The sequence below is a fragment of the Mixophyes fleayi genome, chromosome 2, assembly GCF_038048845.1.
Source record: "Mixophyes fleayi isolate aMixFle1 chromosome 2, aMixFle1.hap1, whole genome shotgun sequence".
NCBI lineage: Eukaryota > Metazoa > Chordata > Amphibia > Anura > Limnodynastidae > Mixophyes > Mixophyes fleayi.
The window spans coordinates 90,389,074-90,416,062 of NC_134403.1; the positions used below are offsets into that span (position 1 = coordinate 90,389,074).

General features: G+C 40.1%; 1 protein-coding gene across 1 annotated transcript in view; it reads left to right on the forward strand.

Moving 5' to 3' along the window:
- Positions 1-3,595: 3,595 nt before the first annotated feature.
- Positions 3,596-26,989, forward strand: part of LMBR1L (limb development membrane protein 1 like) — a 31,053-nt gene continuing 7,659 nt past the window's right edge. The window contains exons 1-8 of the mRNA XM_075199629.1: positions 3,596-3,821; positions 12,071-12,155; positions 16,736-16,769; positions 22,508-22,647; positions 24,015-24,118; positions 24,756-24,882; positions 25,611-25,679; positions 26,748-26,812. Of these exons, the coding sequence (XP_075055730.1) occupies positions 3,756-3,821; positions 12,071-12,155; positions 16,736-16,769; positions 22,508-22,647; positions 24,015-24,118; positions 24,756-24,882; positions 25,611-25,679; positions 26,748-26,812 (690 nt within the window). The 5' untranslated portion in view covers positions 3,596-3,755. The remainder of the gene's footprint in view (positions 3,822-12,070; positions 12,156-16,735; positions 16,770-22,507; positions 22,648-24,014; positions 24,119-24,755; positions 24,883-25,610; positions 25,680-26,747; positions 26,813-26,989) is intronic.

Here is a 26,989-nt window from a genome sequence, read left to right on the forward strand (position 1 = left end):
AGAGAACAGACAGTCTTGAGAGATATCAGAACAGTGGAGTGGTGAACAGAACCTGCTGGGAAGTCACAGTTTGAAGCTGTAGGAGGAGGTTTGCAATATACCGCTGAAGAAGGACATTTTACAAGTTAGCCATTTTGGAGGAAATCAAGTTCACACCTGTGATACACACTGGTGCAGATAAGTAACTGGTTCATTTACTTATCTGTTATTATTCAAGTGGGTTTGGACTATATCTGGCCACAAGGGCTGAAGAGTCAGGGATAGATGACTGGGCAGGTAAATGTGCAACAAGTGTTGTTTAATCAGCATTTGAACTTATATCACAAGGTGATCCCTCTGGTGTTAAAATAAAGTCCATACAAATCCCAGGATACAAATAAGAAAGAAAACAAGCTGAGGATTTTACAGTTGGAGCTACAGGAGGGTTTGCATACTTGTGACTGCTGTACCTTACTGCAAGTGATTTAAAGACCTCTAAAAGCTGCAAACTGGACACATGCTGCTTCCATGCCATGCTGGCAATCATACAAAGGGGCCCATTTTTCCCCCACTCCAACCCTTTGTCCCCACATTTTAATGTTTTCTTTTATACAGTCATGGCCAGAAGTTTTGAAAATGACACAAATATTATTTTTCACAAAGTCTGCTGCCTCAGTTTTTATGATGACGCTTTGCATATACTCCAGAATGTCATGAAGAGTGATCAGATGAATTGAAATTAATTTCAAAGTCCCTCTTTGCCATAACAATGAACTTTATCCCAAAAACAACATTTCCACTGCATTTCAGCCCTGCCACAAAAGGACCAGCTGACATCAGGTCAGTGATTCTCTCATTAACACAGGTGAGAGAGTTGATGAGACAAGGCTGGAGATCACTCTGTCATGAGGATTGAGTTAGAATAACAGACTGGAAGCTTTAAAATGAGGGTGGTGCTTGAAATCATTGTTCTTCCACTGGTAACCATGGTTAGCTGCAAGGAAACACATGCAGTCATCATTGCTTTGCACAAAAAGGGCTTCACAGGCAAGAAAATTGCTCCTAGTAAGATTCCACCTAAATCAACCAATTATCTGATCATCAAGAACTTCAAGGAGAGAGGTTCAATAGTTGTGAAGAAGGCTACGGGTGCCCAAGAAAGTCCAGAAAGCACCAGGACCGTCTCCTAAAATTGATTCAGCTGTGGGATCGGGGCACCACCAGTGCAGAGCTTGCTCCGAAGTGGTAGCAGGCAGGTGTGATTGCATCTGCACGCACAGTGAGGTGAAGACTTTTGGAGGATGGCCTGGTGTCAAGAAAGCCAGCAAAGAAGCCACTTCTCTCCAGGAAAAACATCAGGGACAGACTGAAATTCTGCAAAAGGTACAGCGATTGGACTGCTGAGGACTGGGGTAAAGTCATTTTCTCTGATGAATCCCCTTTTCAGATAGTTTGGGGCATCTGAAAAAACGCTACCATCAGTCCTGTGTCATGCCAATAGTAAAGCATCCTGAGACCATTCATGTGTGGAGTTGCTTCTCTGCCAAGGGAGTGGGCTCACTCACAATTTTGCCTAAGAACACAGCCATGAATAAAGAATGGTACATCCTCCAAAAGCACCTTCTCCCAACCATCCAAGTACAGTTTGGTGACGAACAATGGCTTTTCCAGCATGATGGAGCACCTTGTCATAAGGCAAAATTGATGATAACTAAGTGGCTTGGTGATCAAAACATTGAAATTTTTGGTCCATGGCCAAGAAACTCCCCAGACCTTAATCCTATTGAGAACTTGTGGTCAATACTCAAAAGACGGGTGGACAAACAGAAACCCACAAATTCTGACATACTCCAAGCATTGATTAGGCAAGAACGGCCATCAGTCAGTATGTGGCCCAGAAGTTGATTGACAGCATGCCAGGGCGAATTGCAGAGGACTTCAAAAAGATGGTCAACACTGAAAATATTGCAATACTGTAATTGCCAATAAAAGCCTTTGACACTTATGAAATGCTTGTAATTTTACTTCAGTATACCATAGCAGCATCTGACAAAAAGGCCTAAAAACGCTGCTGCAGCAAACTTTGTGAAAACCAATACTTGTGTCATTCTCAAAACTTTTGACCATGACTGCACTATGTAAATGATAAACCTTAATAAAAAACAGCGGCGGCGGTGCTGTATACACTACAGCACCGCCGCGGACGCTTCTTTGACAGCGCCGCGGCTGCTGTGTAGGACAGTGCAGCTATAGCGGCCACTTAGTTAGCGCAGGGGGGGGGGGTTCTGGAGACTCAGAAACCCCCTGCGTGTGCCACTGCATGTCTCCTCCGTTCAGAGCTGTTTTGGTGGCACGATGAGGACCTACACAATATTAGGCTGGTGGTATCTATATATATATATGTATATATCTATATATGTATGTATGTATATATATATATCTATAGCATGGTGGCTAAGTGGTTAGCACTTCTGCCTCACAGCGCTAGGGTCATGAGTTCAATTCCCGACCATGGCATCAGCTCAATGTAATCTGCTAGTTAGTTGACCGATGAAACATGTATGCTAGTCATGGTACTCTGTCCTTGTAACCTTATTGTGTGCTGAACATCTTCCAAGCATATTCTTGGTTCTCTCTCCACTGCTCATTTTGTATACCATTGGCAAAAGCTCCTGTAAATATAACTGGGGCAGCACGGTGTCAAAGTGGTTAGCACTTCTGCCTCAATTGAGTTCAATTCACGACCATGGCCTTATCTGTGTGGAGTTTGTATGTTCTCCCCGTGTTTGAGTGGGTTTCCTCCGGGTGCTCCAGTTTTCTCCCACACCCCAAACACATAGGGCATATTCAATTAGCTTTTAGATTCGCGGTAACGCACCGGAACAGCCGCGAAACGTAATACACGGTACCGCAATAACGTGGATTTTCGTTCGCAGCCCATAGGGTTGCGAACGAAAATCCGCGTTAATGCGGTACCGTAATACCCGCAAGAACGCGCACTTTTCGCGGCAACGCGCGTTACCGCGAATCAAAAAGCTAATTGAATATGCCCCATAGTGGTAGGTATAAATAAATGGTGATGTATATATATATATATATAGATATATGTATATCTATATATGTACATAGATACATATATAGCTATACATATATAAATACATACTATATATGTACATATATAAATATATATATATTGGTGGAAGTACTCCACCAATCACAAGTAATCAACTTGTAACACGGAATCTTTGTGAATGTATGAAACAATTGCATGGCCGTATGCATGGGATGGCTGACATATTTCAGCTAAGGGCACAAGACTGGACTCGGCAGCTATCAGGAATATTTTAAAGGAAAAAACGCAGATAACCCATTCTGGGAGCGGCCCGGGTGCGGTGACCCCGTTGCCCAGGGCTATAAACCTAGCAGACCACAGACTGTAGTGTAAATACAAATTGATTGCAACGTATTGAGGAGAAATTGTCACTTTTCTTTCCCAGCCCCTCAGACATAATAGCCAACCGTTACTCCCTGCGTCATCAGTCCTCCACCAATCACATTGAAGTTCCCCGTCTCCGGTCAGTGCCATAGGTGGAGAAGTGGGCGGGCTTAGGCAGCCCGAGGAGATCCCGTGTAACTAGATACAGGCTGGGAGGCGCAGTGAGATTGCGGTGGAGACGATCCGGCGAGTGCGGGCAGCTACCGGGCAACACTGGATTCCCCATCGCTCTTCTCCTCCAGGTGTGGATCCAGCTCGGGGGGCGCCATGCTGCCGGAGAATGGAAGCGGATCAAGATGTGTCGCTTAAAGAGCAGCTTTTCCACGAGTGGGTCCGGGAATGCATTGTGAGTGTGGGGTGTAAAGAGTTACACTTGGCTGGGTGCCTCTAATACGGGTCTAGGTTTGGTGAGAGGCTCTGCAACTGGTATGTATGTGTCACCAGTGTTTGGGGGCCCCTGGTGGATTAACCACTTCTTAACCGCATTGCAGAATAACGCAACTCGTGGTTCCCATCAGCTGCTGTCCGATGACAACCTGCTGGGATTTGTAGTTCCACTGCGTCTGGCAATCCACAGGTTGCCTAACCCTGCTATGGGTGATGACATTCCCCTCTTTCGATCATGGCCTATAGGTTTAACCAAATATATAAAGTTGGAGGTGATGCTCAGTACTGCTGTTAGTGTTTGCTGAGGGTTAAAGGGATCGGTCAGTGTTTTAAGGAGGGCCCAGGATCTGTAGAATTGATTCCCTGCAGATCCCAGAATTTGAGGTGGGGGAAGTGCTGCACTGTCAGCAGTAAAATGCAGCCTCAGGGCCAGTACAGCTTCACTCATCTCATATGCAATCCTGTTCTACATAAACATGGCTTTCAGACAGATGAGATCCATTCGGAATTTAGACATGTTTATTAGATTAGATTACTGCGTTGGGTAAATATTTCCCTTCACAGACAACTTTATTGTAAATATTAGCTACAACTTTTAAATAAAAATGTTTCTGGTTATGTTTTACTACAGTGATTATAGTAAGATATGTTTTACCATACTCAATACTTACATAAAAGTGTGAGGGCAAACACTATATATGGTCAAACTACTTAATGCTAGTTGTAACACAAATGGCTTAGGGGCATATTTAACAAATCACGGTATTGCACTATCGTGCACTTGCCGTGTAATTAGGTCAACGAAGTGTCCAACTCACATTTATTAAAGGTGCATCGCACTGATGACTGTTGAAAATGAGTCCTTTTCACTGCAGATCGTTTTTGCGAGCAGTCACCATACAACAGTATGGTGACTGCTCGGGGCCGCCATTTAACAAGTCCCGAAAAAATATATTTTTCGGGAACTTGTTATAGCTGGCGTACATCGTAGGAACTGTTGCTGAAGCTTTTCTTCTTCGTTATGTCCAGCTCTGCTCCGGAGATCAGAGCTGGACAGCGCATGTGTGGAGGGATCACATGATCCCTCCCTGTCACTCAGCGCGCTCTCTCTGCAACGATAGTTGCAGAGACAGAGCGGGGACTTTGTGTGCATGTGCACTGCACATGCGCAATTGAATGAAGAGGAGATCCCGAGACAGCGCATCCGAAGAGGGGGGTAAGTGTGATTTTTTTTCTATCACAGAAACAGCAGTTTATCGGAACTGCTGTTTCTGTGACCCCTTTTTAATAAATTTGAGAAATAGTTCAATCCTTATCCTTGCGATAAGGATTGATAACTATTTCTCACTTTTGCCGATTAATGATAAATGTGTCCCTTAATCATTTTATGCACTGGAATGTTTAATATAATGTCCAAGGATTCATTTTGCAACTTGATGCACTGAAATCTAAACCTTTGCTCATTGGGTACTAGTGAAAGCATTGTGCTACACTACAATTGTACATTATTCTGACGTGTGCATTTTCCACACACATCTGTTGTCAGTCATCCTGTTGAATTTAGCGTCTTTCTTGTTTTATTTCCGTTCAGTTGTTATGGTGTGTTTATCAGCATCCTGCATTGAGCCATGCCACAGCGAAGAGGCAAGAGTACGTGTGAGAAGTTAGTTTGACAGCTAGAAACTCCTATTTACGTAATCGGGCTTAGACAAATATGTCTGACGTTCACCAGTCAGAGGTTAAAAAAGGTTGCAGTAAGAGCATGCACATAGCATAACTACAGTAACTTATCTATGTAGAGAAGAATTTATGGTAGTTTTGCAGCTTGTTGGTGTGTAATTATATATATATATATGTATATATATATATATATATATATATATATATATATATATATTTCTGATGATTTTTGTAGAGAAGTACGTTACTTTATAATGTAATATGCTTCACATGAATCTGGTGTGAGCATATTTGAGTTATATTTAAGGCTAACTACACACTATAGATAATTTCTCCCCCTGCCATATCGTTAACAATTTTACCAACGACTGATTAGCATGCCGATTCATGCATACACACTAAGCACTTCTTACACAATTTGCCTTCAGATCTGTGCTCTTCATATGTCATAACCATCGGCCGAAAAGATTGACACTGGAAACTCTATGGAGATCTGCCTACACTGCTTGTCGTGGGTGCATATACACTTCAGAATTTGCCTGACGTCGTTCCATCGTTTATAGAGATTTTTAGTCCTGTTAAAAAAAATTGAACGATTTAAGCATGATCGTGGGACCATACGCACTAACGCAATATCTGAGCTAATGTTTGTTTATCTTGTGATTGGCATGATAATCGGATGAAAAACCTGTAGAGTGCCCCACTCCTAATTAGAAATTGAAGGTGCCATTCAGTACTTTGACAAGTAAAGTTACGTGCTTCAACTGTTAATACTGTCTTTGTGACATCTGAAGTTAGTGTGTGTGTGTGTAAAAGAATTTAAATGGTAAGCTTCATTGGGGTTAGACTGGGTACACACTACAGAATTTTCCCACCAATGGGTTATCTACAAAGTTTGAGAAAACGAAGAAAAAATTCATGATCGGAATGCTGACTTATGCGTACACACTATGCATACTTGTTTTACAAGATTTACCCTCAGATCTGTGCTCTTCAACTGTCATAACCGTCGGCTAAAATGTTCATGGCTCTGTAAACTCTATAGAGAGCCTAATTGTGATTGCATACACACTGCAGGATTGAAGTGAAATTTAGTTCTGCTGATCAATCAAATGAAACGACTATCGTTCATCGTTTAAGTATACACACTAATGTGATATTGGCTTGAACGGTCGTTTATCACTCGAATGACCCAATGGTCAGCTGAAAAACCTATCGTGTGTACCCAGCCTTGGTGACTGATGTGAATGAATAAACCTTCTCTGTAAAGCACTGTGTTTGTAGTTATAAAGGTTAATAATATCTACACCGTTATCTTATTGTTGCGTGTCTTATGCAGTCTTTATTGCTATATTTCATGCATCTAGAGGTGTTACAAAGCATCGAGTAGCTGAGGACATGGTATGCACGTCACTCAGTCGCACCTTTGAACACCCTAATTTGCTTGTTTTATTAACTCTTCTATCAATTGGCTTGCATATTGCATAGATACAAATCATTACTTTTTGTTACTTAAGACAAGTAAAAACAAGAGACAATCTTACATCTCTTTGAAACAAGCAGATGAAAATATTTTATTATATTGTATTATAGAGTCCATATTGGTGTGCTGCTTTCCATATAATCCAATCAATCCAGAAAAGGATTTGGGTTGATCTAGAATCTGGGTTGGTGTGATCACTTTATGGTAACAGTATAAGCACGGTGTTCCTTTTCTGTGACATGATTTATTCATGCGTGTGTACTTGTGGGTGTGCATTTGCTCTTCTTGCACCAGCTTTAGGCTTGGTATGATTGTTAGACCACATATTGGTCATAAAATCACATTGTACATATGCAGTGAAATCTGCTCTGGGTCTAACTTCAACGCGGAAGATCTGGGCACATATCTTGCAGTGGTTGTGTTGTCGTTTATAGAATGAAGCAAAAGTTCACTTGTGAGCCATTTTCACATTTTGCAAAATGCACAAGCACACTGGAAATTATCATGGTTGTAGCTTAATTTAGTCCTGGCTGATGGAATGAACAGTATCTCATCTAATACAGACCTAGACAAAATGTTCAGTGGGTTTTTTTTTCTACCTCTGGATAGGGCATTAAATGGCTGCTTTAGTTCAGGTTCACATACAACTTTTGCATTTTGCAGTTTAGATGTAAAATATGAATGCCATAAATTAGTTTATATGCTTGCTACCGGATAGATGAAAAAATATTCCAAGATTCTGAAAGAAATGGGGGTAAATTTGTGAAGCTGCGAGTTTGAAAAAGTGGAGATGTTGTTTATAGCAACCAATCAGATTATTGTTGTAATTTATTTAGTATATGCTACAAAATGACAGCTAGTATCTGATTGGTTACTATAGGCGACATCTCCACTTTTTCAAACCTGCAGTTTGATAAATTTACCCCATGGTGTTTGTGATTGGGACATATTCAACTATTGCCATTATAGCCAAAAATCTTGTGGCGTGCGCACTATTACCGTTATTACGGTAATAGTGCGCGTAAATAGCGTTATTACGGTAACTTTCTTGCTGGATTTCAGCTCAGGGAGCTGCGAGCTGAAATCCAGCTTACTATTACCGTAATAATGGTAATAGTTTTAACGCCGCAGGGAAACTAAAGGATTGAATATGCCCCTATGAGTTAAGTATTTCTGTCAGTATTTACATACTCTATATATAGTTGGAGTTGCATAACATTCTGCTTGAGGCTTCCTAAATCCTGTGCACTTTGGCCTTTCCATTTAGATAGTTTTATTTTTATTGTGAGTTTTTTTTTTTTTTTTTTTACTGAACCTTTATCCTCTGGCATCAGCTCAATGTAATCTGTTAGTGAGTTGACTGATGAAACATGTATGCTAGTCATAGTACTCTGTCCTCGTAACCTTATTGTGTGCTGAACATCTTACAAGCATATTCTTGGTTCTCTCTCCACTGCTCATTTTGTATACCATTAGCAAAAGCTCCTATAAATATAACTGGGGCAGCACAGTGGCAAAGTGGTTAGCACTTCTGCCTCACAGCGCTGGGGTCATGAGTTCAATTCCCGACCGTGGCCTTATCTGTGTGGAGTTTGTATGTTCTCCCTGTGTTTGCGTGGGTTTCCTCCGGGTGCTCTGATTTCCTCCCACACTCCAAAAACATACTAGTAGGTTAATTGGCAACTATCAAAATTGACCCTACTCTCTGTCTGTCTGCGTGTGTATGTTAGGGAATTTAGACTGTAAGCTCCAATGGGGCAGGGACTGATGTGAGTGAGTACAGCGCTGCGGAATCAGTGGTGCTATAAAAATAAATGGTGATGATGATTTTAATTATACCATAGTTGAGTAAGTCATTAGCAACCTGATATGGGGGGCTGAGCAATATGTATTAAAAGGACTGTGTAGTTGTCCCTCTCCCACTGACATTAGAGCACCAGTGCAATTTTTTGCACGAATGTCCCGAGTTGTGTGGTCAGATGCCCTGTGCTGTCCTAATTATTGTTATATTACTATCAATGAGTAGCGTGCTAAATTCTTTATTTGGTTTATTTGAAAGGTTGAAGACCCTTTCTTTCTTTTTTTTGTGTGCCTCCTGCAAACTTGTAATATGAACCAATGCTATACAAGCAACTGGCATTGATAGTTGAGGGAGGGCCAGTGTCCTGGAGTTTTGTTTACCAGACCGCTCTGAACACTTGCATGACATGTGGTCTAGTCTAATGCTGGCATGCGATGTCAAGCAGGACACGTATTTGTATATTCTCTTGTTTAATACATACACACACTATATAGCAATGTATATGTTACTCTTTGTAGTGCAATAGTTATAGACTTCAGTACTGTTTCAGACAGGAAGTTGTCATTCTTGGTGAAAAACACTGCTGAATTGCAAAATTCTCTACATACCTTTGGCATTATGCTCTGTTTTTCCAAACCACTAGACCCTCATATAAGTAAGCTCATCGTCAAAGTAGCTCAGTCCTAAATTCCCATTTTATAGAAGCGTAAATTGAAGTGTTTATGTATTGTAAATGTGACCAATTCTTCTGATCAGATTTATTTATTTATTTTTTACACTTTAAAACAATTTGTTGGTGTTTCAAAAGGGGTATAATTGCTGTACTTTTGCATGTCATAAAGAGTAATGGCAACTTTACTGAACCAGAATTGTGCAGCCTCACCAGGGATTAGGTTGACAACAAGAAGAATGAAAGCGATGAAACACGCTGGATGCAGTGACTTAGTTGGGAGCCGTGCATTTTCCGATTGGTCTATTTGTTGCTGCATTGCTGTGTTCTGTGCTCAGACAGCTAGAGGTCATAGCATTCCTAGTACTTTTCTGTATGTGCTTTAATCCCCCTGAAATGTGCACATCCCCAGGCAGTTTTTGATGAGCCCTGGATTTTTATTATTTTACCTCTAAGCCAGTTGTGTATTAAATGCTTGCTTGCTTCAAAGCCTGAGCATTGCCAGCTCATACCCCCAGGTTATAAATGGCCTCCAAAGATGCTGCACTTCTACATGAGAAGCACTAGTTTTATATTTATAACTCGACAAAATCTCTAACACTCTGTGGAAGCTAATTTTACTGTATACAGTATGTATATATATATATATATATCACACACGCACATCTCCTTGGAATATTCTCTGTTAGCTCAAATGGACATTAAGGTATAGTGTGAACCTTTTTAGGTTTCGTTGGTATTTAGGGGCTGATTAATGATTGCTTTTATTTTTTAACATGCAGACACTCATTTGCATGTCCGTTTATCCATATGAAACATTGACTGCAAGTTGTGTAGAGATCACATTCACTACTTATGGGCTATTTAAAAAAAACGTACTGGTGCTTTAGGGTAGTGTATGAAACAATTTGTTTTGGCATGATTGTCGGATAACCAGTTCTGTCGAGACCAGGGAATTTCTTCGTTGTTACTTCTTTAGTGGCACCTATGTTTCAGTGTTGAGTTTTTAGGTATAATGTAGCCAGTTATTTATTTTTTTTGTACTGTATTGAAAGGTTTCTATTTTTATGGTATTGACTCTTTTGACTGTTACTCTGTTATGGAGTGGGTCCTGCTTTATACTGTAATAGAACCGTCATTAGCTTCTTACTGACATTCCAATTGTTAAGTGGGTTTTAATTGAACTTTTTTGTACTTTAATACATTTATGAATTTCACACTAAGTGGTGTTTTGATTGTGTTTATACCCTACATAGAAGCATAGTTGTTAAGGTTGATAAGACACCAGTCCAAGTTCAACCTATTTGGATCTCCTGCAATCCCTCTCTTGTATTTGAAATTGATCCAGATAAAGCAACCACCAATCAGTTTCAACCGGCAAAAATTCCTCCTGACCCAATATAACAGTCCTATTTCTCCCTGGTTCCACTACGATTTTTCATTTTCATTAACAGTCGCAACCCTGGATACCCTTTTCCGCTAAAAAAATTGTGTAACCCTTTCTTAAACATATCAGTTGAATCTACATTTTTTTTTTTACCTGAACTATGTGTCCTTGTTGGTTTTTATTTCCTTCCAGACATTTGAGTGTATCTGTTTTTTATGGTGTGTGTTTTTTTTTTTTAAGTCCATTTATAGCCAGAGAAAACATATACTTTTAACTTCTGCTTCTATGAAGAACAGGTTTTGGTTGTTTGATCTCTCATATCTGATACTTATTATAAGTCATGGGTGTGTTTTGAAATAGGATTGATTAGTAACCATGGCCTTCATGCTACAGGGCTGCTTAAGGAATAGCAGTCATTGTCTAGGATACTAGAAGTTACAGCATAATCCTGAGCTTCTGAGTATAATTGAACATTGTTTCTAACAATGTAGTTTTCCATTTTGTTTTAGTGTTTCCAATAATATAACCAGTGACCCTGCTGTGGGTCCTATATCCAGAAAGATGAGGATTTTTATTTATTTATTTCTTAACATTTATTTATATAGTGCCAGCCTATTCCGTAGTGCTGTACAATTGGGAACAACACTTTCTGTAACACCCAGTCTCATTTTATTACAGTAAGTGAGGGTTCCCTCATTGTATTTAATACCCTATCTTATGATTTATTGCTAATTATACAGGATGTCTCTGTTGGCTGCACACAGAGCAGATGAATCTGTCTTTGTGTCATGCATCCTAAAAATAACCAAGCACTGCTGTTTATGTATATTTACATTTCTGCCGGATGATTTACTGGTAAATGCACAGTGCATGGAAGAAGTGTTAAAGAGCACATTTGTTTCCACGCGCTTCTGCTCTCTGTTTACTGGTTGTGAGGTTTCTTTTCCCCACCATACAAATCTGCATTTAGCTTTTTTAGCAGACAGTGACATCCTCAGGCTAATATTTAAGAGTAAGAGCTTCACGACAGAACAAGAACTATAAGGAAAGCCATGTTTTATCATTGTATTTGTCCATAGGTTTGTTTTCCTGACGTGCTTTAGTATGTTTACCTACATCTTATTTTGCCCTAGGGTTGTTTGCTAACAGGAAGACAATCTTACAGTTTATTCTTGTTCTTTTGGCAGATCTGTAGCTTGCTCTTCTCCTCTCTCTACCTGCTTTCATACATGGTCATCACAAAGTTCAAGAAGCATGCTGATTTCACCACAGGTGAGTGCTATGGTCAACATGACATCTAATCTGTTACTGCGGAATGCAACATACAAACCATTACCTGTAGAAACAAGGATTTAATTCCTGTAAAAATAGAGTATTATTATTTATTATTATTAGCCTTTATTTATAGGGCGCCACAAAATTTCCGCAGCGCCGTACAGAGACAGACAAAACACCATACAGAGTAGATAGAGTACCGAACATTAAACAAATACTACCAGGACTTCAAACACAGCTTGCATAGTGAAGTAGGAGCAGAAGAATAGGTAGAGAAACAAGAGGGAGGAGGGCCCTGCTCATAAGAGCTTACATCCTAGAGGGAAGGTAAACAGACAGGAGGCACAATGGGATGGAGTGTGAGTGGAGAGGTGGTTAGAGATGTAGAGGGCAGTGGAGTGGGAGAGGGCCTTGTAGGTGAGAGTGAGGAGTTTGAAAAGGATTCTGTAGGGGAAGGGCGATGCAGAGAGGGGAGGCAGAAGAGGAGAGTTGGGAGAGAAAGAGGGGTCTCACAGCCGTGTTGAGTATAGACCTGAGGGGGGCGAGGTGGGAAGACCAGTGAGAAGAGTACATGAAATGTTACACATAATGGAGCTGATGCAGAATGAGATGTACAGCAGTTTGCTTAGCATATTTGCATGAAATAGTTCTGCACGTGCCCGGTAAGTGGGCAAGTTTACATGTGCCTGTGCAGATTTCCGCAGCTCTGGCACTTGCGCCTGCGGAGACAGGACAGAGGAGGGACGGAGCGCTCTAATTGAAGCTGAGAACAGTAGAGGCAGCTCATGCAGTCCTGTAGAAACACACATATGTCTGTTAGGAGGTGTATCTTCTGCTGTGTGGCAGGTGTAAACACATGCTTGTGATAATGACTTGGTGTAAACCAGGTTCATATGCTGCAGATGTATATGGCTCTGGATATAGGTGGAAATACACGGACCCCCCCACCTTTCTTTTTGAGTAACTTATGCCCATTTTGCTAACAACTCGGCTCAATGTGAGTTTTAATTAAAAATAGAACCATGTGTAAGCTTGATATTGAATTCTGGGACACGTGTAGCAGTTGGGTAATCTTGCTTTAGCCCATCTGTAAGAAGGTTTAGTATTCATCATCAGCACTTATTTATATAGCGCCAACAAATTCCGTAGCGCTTTACAATTTGGAACAAACATTAATAAAACAATACTGGGTAATACATATAGACAGAGAGGTAAGAGGGCCCTGCTTGCAATTACTTCCTCTTATGCCTGGTGCCAGACTGGTCTTCATTACCTTCCTGTTATGTGCCTTGCCTGACAGCGGGAGAATTGGAATTGTATACACTACACTCCGTTTGCGCACACTGGATCATTTACTAAAATGCAACATCTATGCAGTGTTCCATACCCCTACACATGCTCCACAGCTAGACTTCCGTGGCATTATTTGGTATTTACACTGTGCAGTTTTGTAAATCATCGTTACTGTCTACTTAATATGCTGAGCAATATGTGCGGCTCAATGGATGTTTTGCCATGTATTAAATAATACATTGTTATAGCTTGAAGTGTTGATTCTTTAATACTAAGCATCATATTTCCATAGGTGTGCTTGTGCAATATAGGGCTTTGAAAAAATGTATTGAACCCCCAACTCGTTTCACGGGTTTTGCTTTATTTTCTTTATTGGAAGTAGATTAAAGTAGGGCTTTTCTGCACTGATCCAAAATTCTTCTACAAGTTACTAAAAATGAAAAGCAGATATGATTACTTTTTAAAAGTATTTGTGGGATGTGTGTCCTGGACTCGGTGAGCTCCCTCCCAGCTTATTCAGAATTGGCTCATCATGCTTATTGTTAACCCCCATAAGGGGGTACCTTCATGCCAGGAGATTACAATCCGATGCACATTGTGACCTCGGCTACCTCCCATAGCAGAATGGTCACTCTGACAAATGTGAAGACATTAAGAATAGATAGGCAGAAGTAACAACCTTTGACACAGGACCAAGCTTGATCCCTGCCACAGAAGGCTTTAGTTGTATCTCCTGCCTAATGGCTCCTGAATTGGTTATCTACAGATTGCATAGGTCCTTGCGTCCACATTTACCTGACTTGGACACTTGGAAGCTGTGCTCTAATCATAAACTTGTGGATAGCTAGAGATTAAATTGTCTGGGGAAGGTATCTTCTTCTCTTTCCCAGTCCATATATCTTACTCCTGACTAGATTTCTTGCTACTAGACAACAGCCTCTTGCATAAGCATGTATATGTAGCATTAAAATTAATCCTAAATCAATCTGACCATTTTGCCTCCTTATTATTCTTAATAACTTCTTGTTTCTTGTTAGAGACCCTTTATTTTCACTAAGAATTAAATAATTATCTCCCTTTATCCAACACAGACATGTCATGGATAATACCCAATGTCTTATCCATATTGTTTCCCATCTGGACCACAACAAATTGCCATCAATGCTCTTAAGCGTGGATACTGAAAGGCCTTTCATAGGGTTACCTGGAACTTTCTGTTCTCCACACTAAAAGTCCATGAACATTGGGGATACTTTTATCACATCAAAGCGTTTTACTCTTGTCCCTCAACTAGTGTTAAGCGACATAGAAACATAGAACTTGAGCGAGGAGAATATATATATGTTAGACCTAGTTTGATCCGCTAATGTAAATATCTCAGGGGTAGATTGGTCCTACAAGAAAAACTTTTTGGGGTTCTCGGACAATGTTGCCGTTCTGTAAATAAGACTTATGATTTTTCTCCCAAACGTTTTCTGTGGTTCAGTATTAACAAATGATTTGGGCCAATTAGCATATTGGACTTGTCTTCCTGATACAAAGATGTGTGCAGACCTGGAGCTCTTTCTCTGTCACCCCTGGATATAGTGCTTCACAAAAGGGTCTACCCCCTTAATCTGAGAACTGGCCACACACCTATAGGCTTAACCACTTTCTCTTCTCCCTTAATATCTGTATCTAACAATTGTCACTTATCCTCAGAGAGCAGTCCTGAGGTATGTACAGTAGATGATGGGTGAGGTTTAACCAAAGTTTCCCACTTTTTGTAATCCTGCTGCACCTCTGCTTAAATCATTCACAGAACTTGACGTTCCCTGTGGTGAATTTTTAAGTTTTTACCAATACACTGACTTTATTAAGAGCCTCGAACCCAGAGTGGGAATAACCAAATTGTAAAAAGTGTTGACGTCAACCGACCCCTTTCGTGGTCTTCCAGATCTTGACTTAAAATTAAGAAAATGTCTGCGTCCTGACATTATTCCCATCAAATCTGTGGCAGGACCTCAATCTTGCCGTCCATCACAATTTTCAACTAACCTGACCCAGCTTGAGCAATTTTGCAATGCGGAATGGGTAAATATTACTCCAGCTTGGTGTTCAAAGTTAATAGGAGCTTATCCAAAAAATACAACTACTTGTTATGGCTGTCGGAGGTGGTTCAACTAAGTATTTACTTCATTATTTACTATTATTCACATTCCCATAAGTAATCTCTGATTAAATGTGTACAATGAGATGTGTACACAGCTTAGTTGTTTCTTATGTGCTTTTTTTTTACTAGATGTTGTAGTCCAATTTCTGTATCCACATCTGCGTTTTCCTCCCCCCATTCTGGTGTAATACTATGTTCTACTTGGATCACTGTGTTTCTTTTCAGGCAGCTCTATTTATAGATAAGCCGTAGCCTAGATCTATCTGATTTCTTTTCAGGGCTCGGTAACCAGTAGGTGGATCCAGGTATCTGCTTCATATGGATTATTGATGCCTATTTAGAGATGATTGGCCCATATACACACAGATCTTTAGTGTAACAATAGCCCTAGGCAAGTGCAAAACAATATTGTGTAGTATCAAATATTAAGGTATACGTTTGCTGGGTGTAGAAATAAAAGAATAAAGTGGCTTGGTATTGTCACTGTAGTTTTAATATTTAAAACATATTTTTACCTAAACTGCAATTTTTTCCGTACAAGTCTCGTACAAGGGACCCCTGCTGTTCAGGAGGATTCATCCCCAGTAGTGTGTCAACGCTAACACCCAGAGAAGGGGAGTTTCACAAGTTACACAAGAGAGCTATAACTGTGTCCAATCAGTGCCTGTGTTACAACGGTTTGAGTTTAATATCTGGTCACAAAGCCTATAGAACATTGGTGCTGTGGAATTATTCTGCTGTTTGTTTCAAAAATGTATGAGATTTATTGCCTATGAAATATACCCTTTGTAGTGCCTCATTTCATATCACTGGTTAATTCAAAGACATCCGGGTCCCTAGACTTACACTAGACCAGTGGTTCCCAAACTGTGCGCCTAGGCTCCCTGGGGTGCCTTGGAGATCTCAAAGGGATGCCTCGGGCAGGGCCAGTGGTAAGCAAGGAGAGGGACTACTTGGTAATTAATTTGGCTTAGGGGTGCCTTGAAAATATTTTGGAGATCCTAAGGGTGCCTTGAACTGAAAAACTTTGGAATCCACTGCACTAGACACATCATAACGCAGGATTCGGCTGTGGTGTCTGTGATTGTCCGCACTTGCTTACAACTGATCCATGTTATTTTTCCTCTTACAGTTGATGTTGAAGATGCCGCTGTCAACAGAATTGCGTAAGTATTTTTTTTAAGATATAATATTTTTATTTGTCATGGGAGTGCGGAATTTGAAGTGTTGAATATGTTCTTTAACAGCTCCTTCCTGCATTAACAGCTAGCATGGAATGCTTTAACTCTGACCAAATATTTACTATACCGCTCTGTGTGGTTTAATAAACATCTTGCACCAATCATTTCTGTCTATTTTGGCAAACTGCCAGTGACAAATGCAGTGTGATCCAATTTTGCCAGTCCTTGAGCAAATCTGTGTGTGTATATATCTATATCTACGGGCAGTTGGGAACCCTATTTGCATTTGATACATGTGAAAGTGGTGTACATATTAACATACCTCACAAAGAGGGTCACGTAAAACATGTAATTGCTTTCATATATAATGAAGCTTACAAAACACTCCAGACTTTCATGTTTAAACATCACAGGTCCATGAATCAAAATGCAGTTTGGCAACAAACAGTCACCTTTGAGATGTTTTGCACTATACATCAGAGAATAAACAGATGGACATGATGGAAGGAAGAGGTGAGGTTAGGGGCTCTAACTAAGGACGATGCCTCTAATAAATGACAGCAACAATGTCTGTAGCAACCACTCTAAATGAGCTGTAGGTGGTGGGGGGAGGGGGGTGTTAATTTTGTCTTTTTATAAATAATCAGTGTAGTTTTCTGTTTCAAACTAATCGAGAAATGTAATCCATGTTTTTTCTCTGAATGTACATGGTGGACTATGTATTTCCATCCGTTCTTGTGATTTATAACACTGGAAAATGTTTGTGTTGTCCTTTTATTTGTCTGCATGAAGTTCTCTGAATAGAAATAAAATTCGCTCTGTCCATCATAAAGAAGAGAGAAACAGGGCTCTTATAGACACAAAATATTGCCATATAGACATTATTTTATTTTATGACTTCTGGTTTTCACGGTTATATTTTGGAGGAAATCTGTGTTTTTGATTGTTCCCTATGCAAATAAAATAGGTTTTTTTTATGTGTTAATGGAGATATATGAATATACCATTACAAAAACCCTGAAAAACTCCCATGTTACTTGGTGTCTATCTTTTTTTTTTTTTGTTTGTTTTTTTACTTATGGGACAGGGCGAGAGACCCAGTCACAATGCTGATCGGGGGAGAGGAAGTTTTCTTAGTCTCCTCTCTTCACCAATAAGTATTGTACTCATTTTTTTTTAATTTATTGCCCCCTTCTCCAATGCAAAGGAAAGAGAGTACCTATGCATTAATAAGAAATAGAGCGCTAGAACTTGGACCCCTTCTTTGCAAGAGCAGTGTATCCGCTTTAGTGTTTTATCATCACTGCTGATTGCAGTAGTATTGGAGTCTAGGGGGAAGCTCAGTCTAAGTCCTTGGAATTTCCCTACTCCCCCTGCCTGTGGGCTCTGATATCTCCACGTTGGTGATGCAGGAGAAGCATGTCTAGGTTCTTTGTAATAGAACCTTCAGGTTGTTGCATCCACCAGCAGCACAATTGGACTAGCAGCAGTAATATGTGTGTTAAACATGATTCTTCCATGATCTTTCACTGCGTTTTTATAGTGTGTTCCTGTACTGCAGGGTTTTTTTGTGTTCGTATTTTTCTAAACACAATCATGAGTTTTTGTGTGTTTGACAGTTTGTTGTATACATTACTGAAGGTGTAAATGGGTCGTTTTCAATTCCACAAATTGGTGTCAATAAGCCAATAAAAAGTGATGGGTCATAGTCTGTACACAGAATCTAGCTGTGATAAGTGTACATGTAGAATACTTGAGTACAGAGTCCTATATGTCCTACTCTGTTTACTTTGTGGATCTATAACCGGCTGACATAGCGCTGTTTTAGCCATTATTGGATGCAGGTTGGACTGTGTACCGGTGTATAAATGTTTCCTGACTAGGCATTGTTTAGATAACGGACATTTTGTCATAGGAAAAGCTCAATCACTATTTGACTGTCCTTTGCTCTGCCACGCTGTCCTAGGACCTGTGGACAGATATGTTGTCTTAGACTTTCAACTTGCTGTTGTGGCATTTTTCAGCTTCCCTTTTATTCCCTAGCCAGCTGCTTCCACTTTAACCATGTGTGTAGCTACTGAGCTCTCTGTACACTGACACAGGAAATGCAGCAATAGTTTTATGCTTAAACTAGTATTTGAGCTTAAAATGTTTAAAAATTCGAAACCTTCCCATGTGGAATGAAACGGGCAGAAAAGGCTTACAATGCACTAGTCTGCCTCTTTTGTTGCTGTCAAGAAGGACTTTTATTTTCCAGTTTTGGAGCATAACCCTTCCAATGCAAAAAGCATCCTATATTAAATCTCCATATACGTGGCAGCTATTCATAATCTTGAAAGTAACAATACAGTGTTATTATATGCAGGTTTTACATAAAGTTCATTGTGTGCTGGTACTGTTATTTATATGCTGAGTGCAAGGAAAATTTCAAGAAAATGATTTGTAAACTGTATTTAAAAATAAATACCTGCTGTAGCATCTGATGATTCTAACATTGCAGTTTAATTGCTCAATCAAAGTAGTAAGGTGAGTGGATTTTTGCATAATTATGGAAGCATCTAATGAGCAACAAAAAATATCTGCCCTGCATTAAATGGCTTGCATCCAAGGAAAGGTAACCTTTAAGGAGCCTAATGCAACTCCATTATTCTAGAACAAATCCCCCAAAACTTTTGCGACAGATCTACATTACTGATATTTTTGTTTTGTTTTCCTTTTTACATGCATTGTACTTACCAAAACACGTCTGAAAAATGTATTTACAGTGCAATCTAATCGGAAAGCAGAAAGTCACCCACACTATCTGTATGTTGCTGCTTTGTCTCATGTTATCTCTTTTATGCTCTCATCTTGTCGCTGTGTTTTTGTTTCCCCTGATCATGAAACCTTTTTTGTTTTTGAAGTTGTCTTTGAAATGTGATCTCTTCCGGTCACTACTCTCTGTGCTGTAAAGATCAAAATAAGGTGGGGAGGGGGCACGAATAGAGAACTTAAGTGTGTGTGTTCCACGGTGTGTGACTATTCTGTGTGCAAATCTTATCCCCCCCTTATCCATCTCCCTATTCCTATGAATTCTCTTCTTCTGGATACAGCAGATGTCTGAACTGCCAGAACTCCCAGTGGTAAAGGCTGTGAGTGTTCTGATAAAACTGGGACACGTTCTCTGTAAGGAATCTTTGTGGAATCCAGCTCCTAACATCATCATACTGGTGATCCAGAAGAATACTGTAAATAATAGACGCATGAAAGGTACAGGGAGTGAACGGTCGTTTTTGTGTGTTTGTCGCATTGACCTCGTTTTGAACGTGCTGCTAAAGAAAATTACTCACCGCTTTATCCGGAGAACTGCTTTTACTGGCTTGACTTGTACTTCTCCCCTACGCAGTCCTGGAATAGCATCTTTCCTGGTGCCCTTGGGCTCCAGTGATCACACCTTGTACATAAACGTGAAGCTTGTTACTTTGGTGCCACAAGCATACAATAGACGTGCATCATCACTCTCTCTACCTGTCATCAGGTACATACCACGGAGCTGTACTCAGCAATAATTGGCCTGCTCTTCCCATCCAAGACATAGAATGAGGATATTGTCATATATACCAGCCTGTAAAAGAAGTGGCCACTAAGGGATTAAAATATTAGCAGATTCAAAGAGCAGGAATTGTCTTCAGCCTGAAGAGCTGTGAGACCATTCTGTTAAACCGTATAAAAAAGCCATTCAGAAACGTCCTATGAGGAATACACATAGAAATCATATGCTGCGTAGGCAGAGCAGACCTGCATCACGTTTATAAACTGGAAGTGGCAGGTACTGCATAAGGACTAAAGTAGTGGGCAGCACGGTGGCTCAGTGGTTAGCACTTCTGTCTTACAACACTGGGGTCATGAGTTCAATTTCCAACCATGTCCTTATCTGTGTGGAGTTTGTATGTTCTCCCCGTGTTTGTGTGGGTTTCCTCCGGGTGCTCCGGTTTCCTCCCACACTCCAAAAACATACTGGTAGGTTAATTGGCTGCTATCAAAATTGACCTTAGTCTCCTGTCTGTCTGTGTGTATGTTAGGGAATTTAGACTGTAAGCTCCAAAGGGGCAGGGACTGATGGGAATGAGTTCTCTGTAAAGCGCTGCGGAATCAGTGGCGCTATATAAATAAATGATGATGATGATAAAGTATATATAAATATAGGAGTATTCTGATCACACAAAGCGTGCAGTGCATTTATAGGGCGCGCAACATATTAGCGGAAGTATAAAAATGATCAGTACCAGCAACACTGTTTAGTGTGTTCCCTGTATCACTACTTTTGACCTGCTGCCTTGACTTCAAATATCTGTTCCTATTACAGCACATGGTTCACGATCTCTTTACATATTGTACAGTAGGTTCTAGTCTATAGTTCTATTTCATATGAGCGTTACGAAGGGGTAACATACTTTGTTTATAAGTCATTGATTATGATCCCGAGTAATTCTATCCATTTGCATGTGTTTGACTGTAGTATTGTCTCTGCTTAGTGAGTCTTTGATAATAATTGCATAGATAACTAGGGTGACCTAGAAATGGCTACACCCGTGACCGTAAGATGCTACTAGAAGGATTAGCGTTAAGTCATGAACTCTGCTAATCCTTAATGCTTGAACAATACTAACACTGCATTTATTTTCTGCGCAGTGACTTTTTGCAGCACATTTCACACAACAACCTTAAGTTCTCTAGTACAGGTAACTCCCAGGAGCCAGTCACATTAAAAGTTTCTGCTGGCACTTAGGTGACTAACTCCTGAATTCCACATTTTTATCTACTCTAGCAGTTATAAATGGGTTGAGGCCAGGTTGCTGTTTATCTGCTATGGTATAGTGATTTATGTGAGCTAATTACTGTCGTACTAACTTGCAGTAAACTTCCAGGGTTGTTAGATGGCTGCACAGACTGGGAAACCTTGTGTGATACCTCATGTAGTTATAGATGACGTAGCCTGGTCTCTCCTGGGAAGTGGCTATGGGGCTTATTTATTAACCTATACTACGGGGGGAATAAAGCATAGGAATAGTAACAAGGCTATTAATAAAGGACTACAGCAGATATCGCCAATATCTGCAGCGGCCTCGGCCTCTTCAATCACAGATCCAGTCCCCATAGGAACCTATGGGGAGAGCGTCTTCAGACCCCCGCAGGCTTCATGCTTTCCTCATCACAAATTCATCCTGGCCATAGAAACCTATAAGTAAAGTGATTTGCGATCACTTTACTATAGATTATTCGCTAGGACAGGCTCCTATCGGAGCTGCTGTCCTGGCTAATTAATTTTAATAAACTGCCACGTTAAGTCACTTCTTATGATTGCAATGAAAATGAATCTGAACAATTTCAGTATGGTCATAAATAGACCCATAAAGCTTGCAACAAAAATAACTATATAATGTCACCTGTGATTATACTCGTGTGACAGAGGTTGTGCCGTGTTCTAAAACTTTAAATGTGGTGTTAATATTTTAGAATGTGGTGGTGGGAACAAACCCATAAGAGCAGCTTATGATACATTAAATACAAGTGACATTATTTCCAATGTCAAAACCCTCCCCAAGCATATACAGTACTGCGCTCTTTATAAATGTTTGTGTATTAGTTTTATATCCTTGCCCGTAAATTATAGTGGTGTATTTTAGCAGGGAATGCAGTAATCCTTCAGTATGTTAGTAATATATTGTGCGTTCTCTCCCCAGGCTCTGGATGTGTACATTCACCCTCGCTGAGTCCCTGGGGGCCGTACTCCTGCTGCCATTCTCAATCATCAGTAATGAGGTGCTGCTCTCTGTGCCACACAATTACTACATCCAATGGCTCAACGGATCCCTCATCCATGGTGGGTATCAGAGAGCTGATTGGGAATGTCCTAAATCAGCCCTTGTAGGGCACAAATGCTACAAAGAATGCAACAGATTTATATATTGCATAGTAAACTGGCTGAATGAATGTATGACTTGTGATGTCACATTCCTGGCATAGATATTTGAAATCTGTGTTGTCTGTGTTTTCATATTTCTACATTACGTACATTTATTTATTTTAATGTGTAGCTTTTATGTCTCTTCATATTATGCTATAGAGACCTGTCTGGTTACAGTGCTGTTTAGTGCAGAGAGCAAAAGAGTTTTGTTATATCCCAGGACAAGCTAAATCAATTTGGATATAAAACATGGATAAAAATCGTACAAGGAAGTTAGAAGAATTTAGCAATATGGTGACAGTATGGTACGGGCACCGTCAGCAATATGGTGACAGTATGGTACGGGCACCGTCAGCAATATGGTGACAGTATGGTACGGGCACCGTCAGCAATATGGTGACAGTATGGTACGGGCACCGTCAGCAATATGGTGACAGTATGGTACGGGCACCGTCAGCAATATGGTGACAGTATGGTACGGGCACCGTCAGCAATATGGTGACAGTATGGTACGGGCACCGTCAGCAATATGGTGACAGTATGGTACGGGCACCGTCAGCAATATGGTGACAGTATGGTACGGGCACCGTCAGCAATATGGTGACAGTATGGTACGGGCACTGTCAGCAATATGGTGACAGTATGGTACGGGCACCGTCAGCAATATGGTGACAGTATGGTACGGGCACCATCAGAAACGTTAAGTCCGCCCTCACCCCACTTTTTCAGAAATTACTGTTTTCATTTAAATAACCCTTTGTCATCTATATGTTAAAACTGAGACTTTACAAATGCAGGAGTTGTATTGAACTTTATTGAAACCCTTGAGGGAATGCATTCATATTTTTCTGTGTATTAGTATACACTGACCAGCCACAACACATATAACCTGTGAGAATGCCTGCAATTAATATGCTGCTATTCACCAATAGTAACAATCTATTGCTTGTCACAAAATTCAAATAGAACTTGATTTGCACTGCTTAATTGTGAACTATGTGAAGATTTTGCAGCGATCATTGTTTGATGTACACAGGTTTCATTTTTCTGATTCTTGTAGAGAGATGTACTATATCCGTCAGTGTTCAGTTTTACCCATTTTACCGTTTAAACCAAGAGTAATAAAGCACTGGGCTAAGTATAGGCAAACTGCAGCACCGTCATATATGTTCCAGTGGTCTGTATTGTCCTGCAGAGATGTGACACTTGAGTATGTGTTTCTCCCCATTCATACTGACTATGAAAATGTGTTTAACACCCCCCCCATTGTGTCTTCTTTCCAGGCCTGTGGAACCTGGTGTTCCTCTTCTCCAATCTGTCACTAGTGTTCCTGATGCCGTTTGCCTATCTCTTCACAGAAGCAGAGGGCTTTGCAGGATCGAAAAAGGTACAAAAAAAACAGTTAGATTTCCGAAGTATTTGTGCGTTAACCTTATTCTTGGTATTTGTCAGAGCCCACAAATAATTGCACCCGCTGTGAGTGTGAGCAGGCAAACAATGAGGGTCTGAGTCATTAAGTAGAGTAAGGCAAAAAAATGAGTAAATGTTCTCCAGGACAAACCATGTTACACTACAAGGGGTGCAAATTAGTTTATAATTTTGCACATAAGTTAAATACTGGCTGTTTTTTTCATCTAGCACACAAATACTTGATAGCTTTGTTGTTACACTAAAATTTAAATTTGATCTAGAACATGCCCTATCCCAACTATAAATCTGTCCCCACATTTTAAATTTACCTCCCCCTCCAATGCAACATGGTTATGCCCAGGTGCAAAGTTACTCCTTTTAGTATGCTTTGCTGTCCTTAATGACCCAGGCCCTAACTCTTTAGCAGCAGTGAGGTGTGTGTGGTACAGGATACTATTCACTCTACCTCTACCCAACATCTTTTACATCTAATACCAGAATTAAGTCAAACCTACCAGGGTGTTTTTATTACACTTTTATTACCATTCCATGCATTTGTTCTGTGTTGTTTTTTCTTTACCACCTCTGAAAATATTTTCTTGTCCTGTTTGCAGGGAGTTATGTCCAGGGTATACGAGACCTCTGTAGTTCTACTACTTCTCACTCTCCTGGTCTTTGGCATCGTGTGGGTGGCATCTGCCATTGTTGATGATGACTCTGCTGGGAGAGAATCTCTTTATGGTAGGTCATTTAGATATCTGCAGGGTCAACTATAGATAATTGGATGTGTTTACAGTTCAAAGAATATGGAGCCTATTTAATGAGCATGTTGTATTATGCAAACATAAGGTCACACAAATGTTTTTAGAATAGCTAGAAACCACCTAATGCTGCAGGGTATGGGAAATGTTTGGGAGGTTCAGGGACTGGATTTTCATGGGACTTTCACCTTCCTTTATGTCCTGTTTACCATGTTTAGTATATGAATACTGGTATAAAAATACTTTTTTTGCCAACATCGCCACCTGCTGTCAACAAGTGGTAATACAGCAGTGTGTATGTGTGTGGAGTTTTTTGTTTTGTAGTTCTGTCTTCACTCTACGTCCCATGTACTTTGCTCAGGTGGTTCGTTGATGATAACACTATAATAACAGTTTGAATTTTAGAGAATCTAACTCCAGTTATATAGTCATTGCTGCTGTGAAGACTATTTGCAGTAAGGGAAGCTTGCTAATTTTGTAATGTAATTATGGGAAAAATATGAATAATGTTATGGTGGGGTGAAAGTGAGTGGGGGAACAACAGTGTGAGTTTAGATTTGGAGGGGAAGGGTAGAGGAGAGAAGTTATGTGGCCACATTTGGATTCATCGAGTTAACTTGTCAGGCAGAATAAACAGTGAGCAGCATGACCTTAGTGAGTGGGGGGGCATTGAAGGATGCTGCTGTAACAAACTGATTTCTCTTTCAGACCTGTGGGAATACTATCTACCATACCTGTACTCTGGGATCTCTCTGTTTGGAGTTCTCCTCCTGTTATGTAAGTTTCATGTGAATGTGCAGTTACAGCATTCGGCCAGGCTGGGGTGCCAAGGGCACATAAATGGATTTCTGTGTGACAACAGCAATACACTTAAAACAGTGACTTGGCTGAATTGGTACCTGCGTATTTAGCAGGTCATTATTATTCTAGAGCTATACCTACAATAATAAAAAAAACAAGTTTTATTATATCAATATGTTTATTAATAATGAGGCCCATTTAGAGGTGGATGCATATGTGTTTAGAATGTACATAGGGGAAAGCATATTTATGTGCATGCGATGAGCCAGACATATCTCATGTAGTATTTGTGCAGGCGTCTGTTAGGGGTAACTAGTGTGTATACTGCACACAGATGCAGCTGGACCGTGTTGGTAGTAAATGCTAAAGTTGTATTAATATTTTTGTCCACAGAATAGTGTCTGTACAGTGTTCTTAATACGAAAGTCACATTTTTAATGCATAATATAATTAAATGCAATGCAAACATCTGGGAATTTTTCTTTCCTAGAATAGTGCAAATGGAAATGTCAAATAACTAATGATGGCCTTGACATCATGTAGTATAGCAGCTAAGGATCAAAGTGCTATCTGCCAGATAGTGCTGCTGATGGTGGTCATTGCGTGTTGTTAAACCAGTTCCCTTTAGAGACACTCTTCCTAAAAGACATACCTGCTGATGCATCCACCTCCAATTGCGTGGCAATGATTTGAACACACTCTTACTGTACTCTGCCTGCACTTCCCACCCCGGTTCTGCTTCTCTAGATGTAAGGAAATTGAAGTCGGCAATACGCAAACACCTATATTCAAACGCATGCATTCACATATTTAGTAATTGTGCAGTATAGACATCTGGATCTTACAAAAGAACAGACTAAGTCCATCTATAAATGAGTCTCCATGTGTGCACTGCATCCACTTGGGTAAATGCAATGTTTTGCCATTCATAAATGTTTATAAAGGCCAAAAGATTCTTCTCCCTTTGTGGGCTTCGCACTCTTCCTTGATTGGTCTATTGTTTATTGTACTGTACCTGATTTCTTTTTGTTTTACCCTTTGCAGTGTGTACTCCTTTGGGCCTGTCCCGAATGTTCTCAGTCACTGGAAAGCTGCTGGTCAAACCTCGGGTAGGCATTACATAAAATAACACGGATTTAAAAGTGGTTTTGTTCATTTTGTTTGTTTTTTATTATTGACCAATTTGCAATTCTTTTTTTTTTTTTTAAACTCTTTAAATAAAGAGGAAACAACAGGAAAAAAACAATTAACATATTTGACATAAAAGTATTAATATTCAAAGTGTC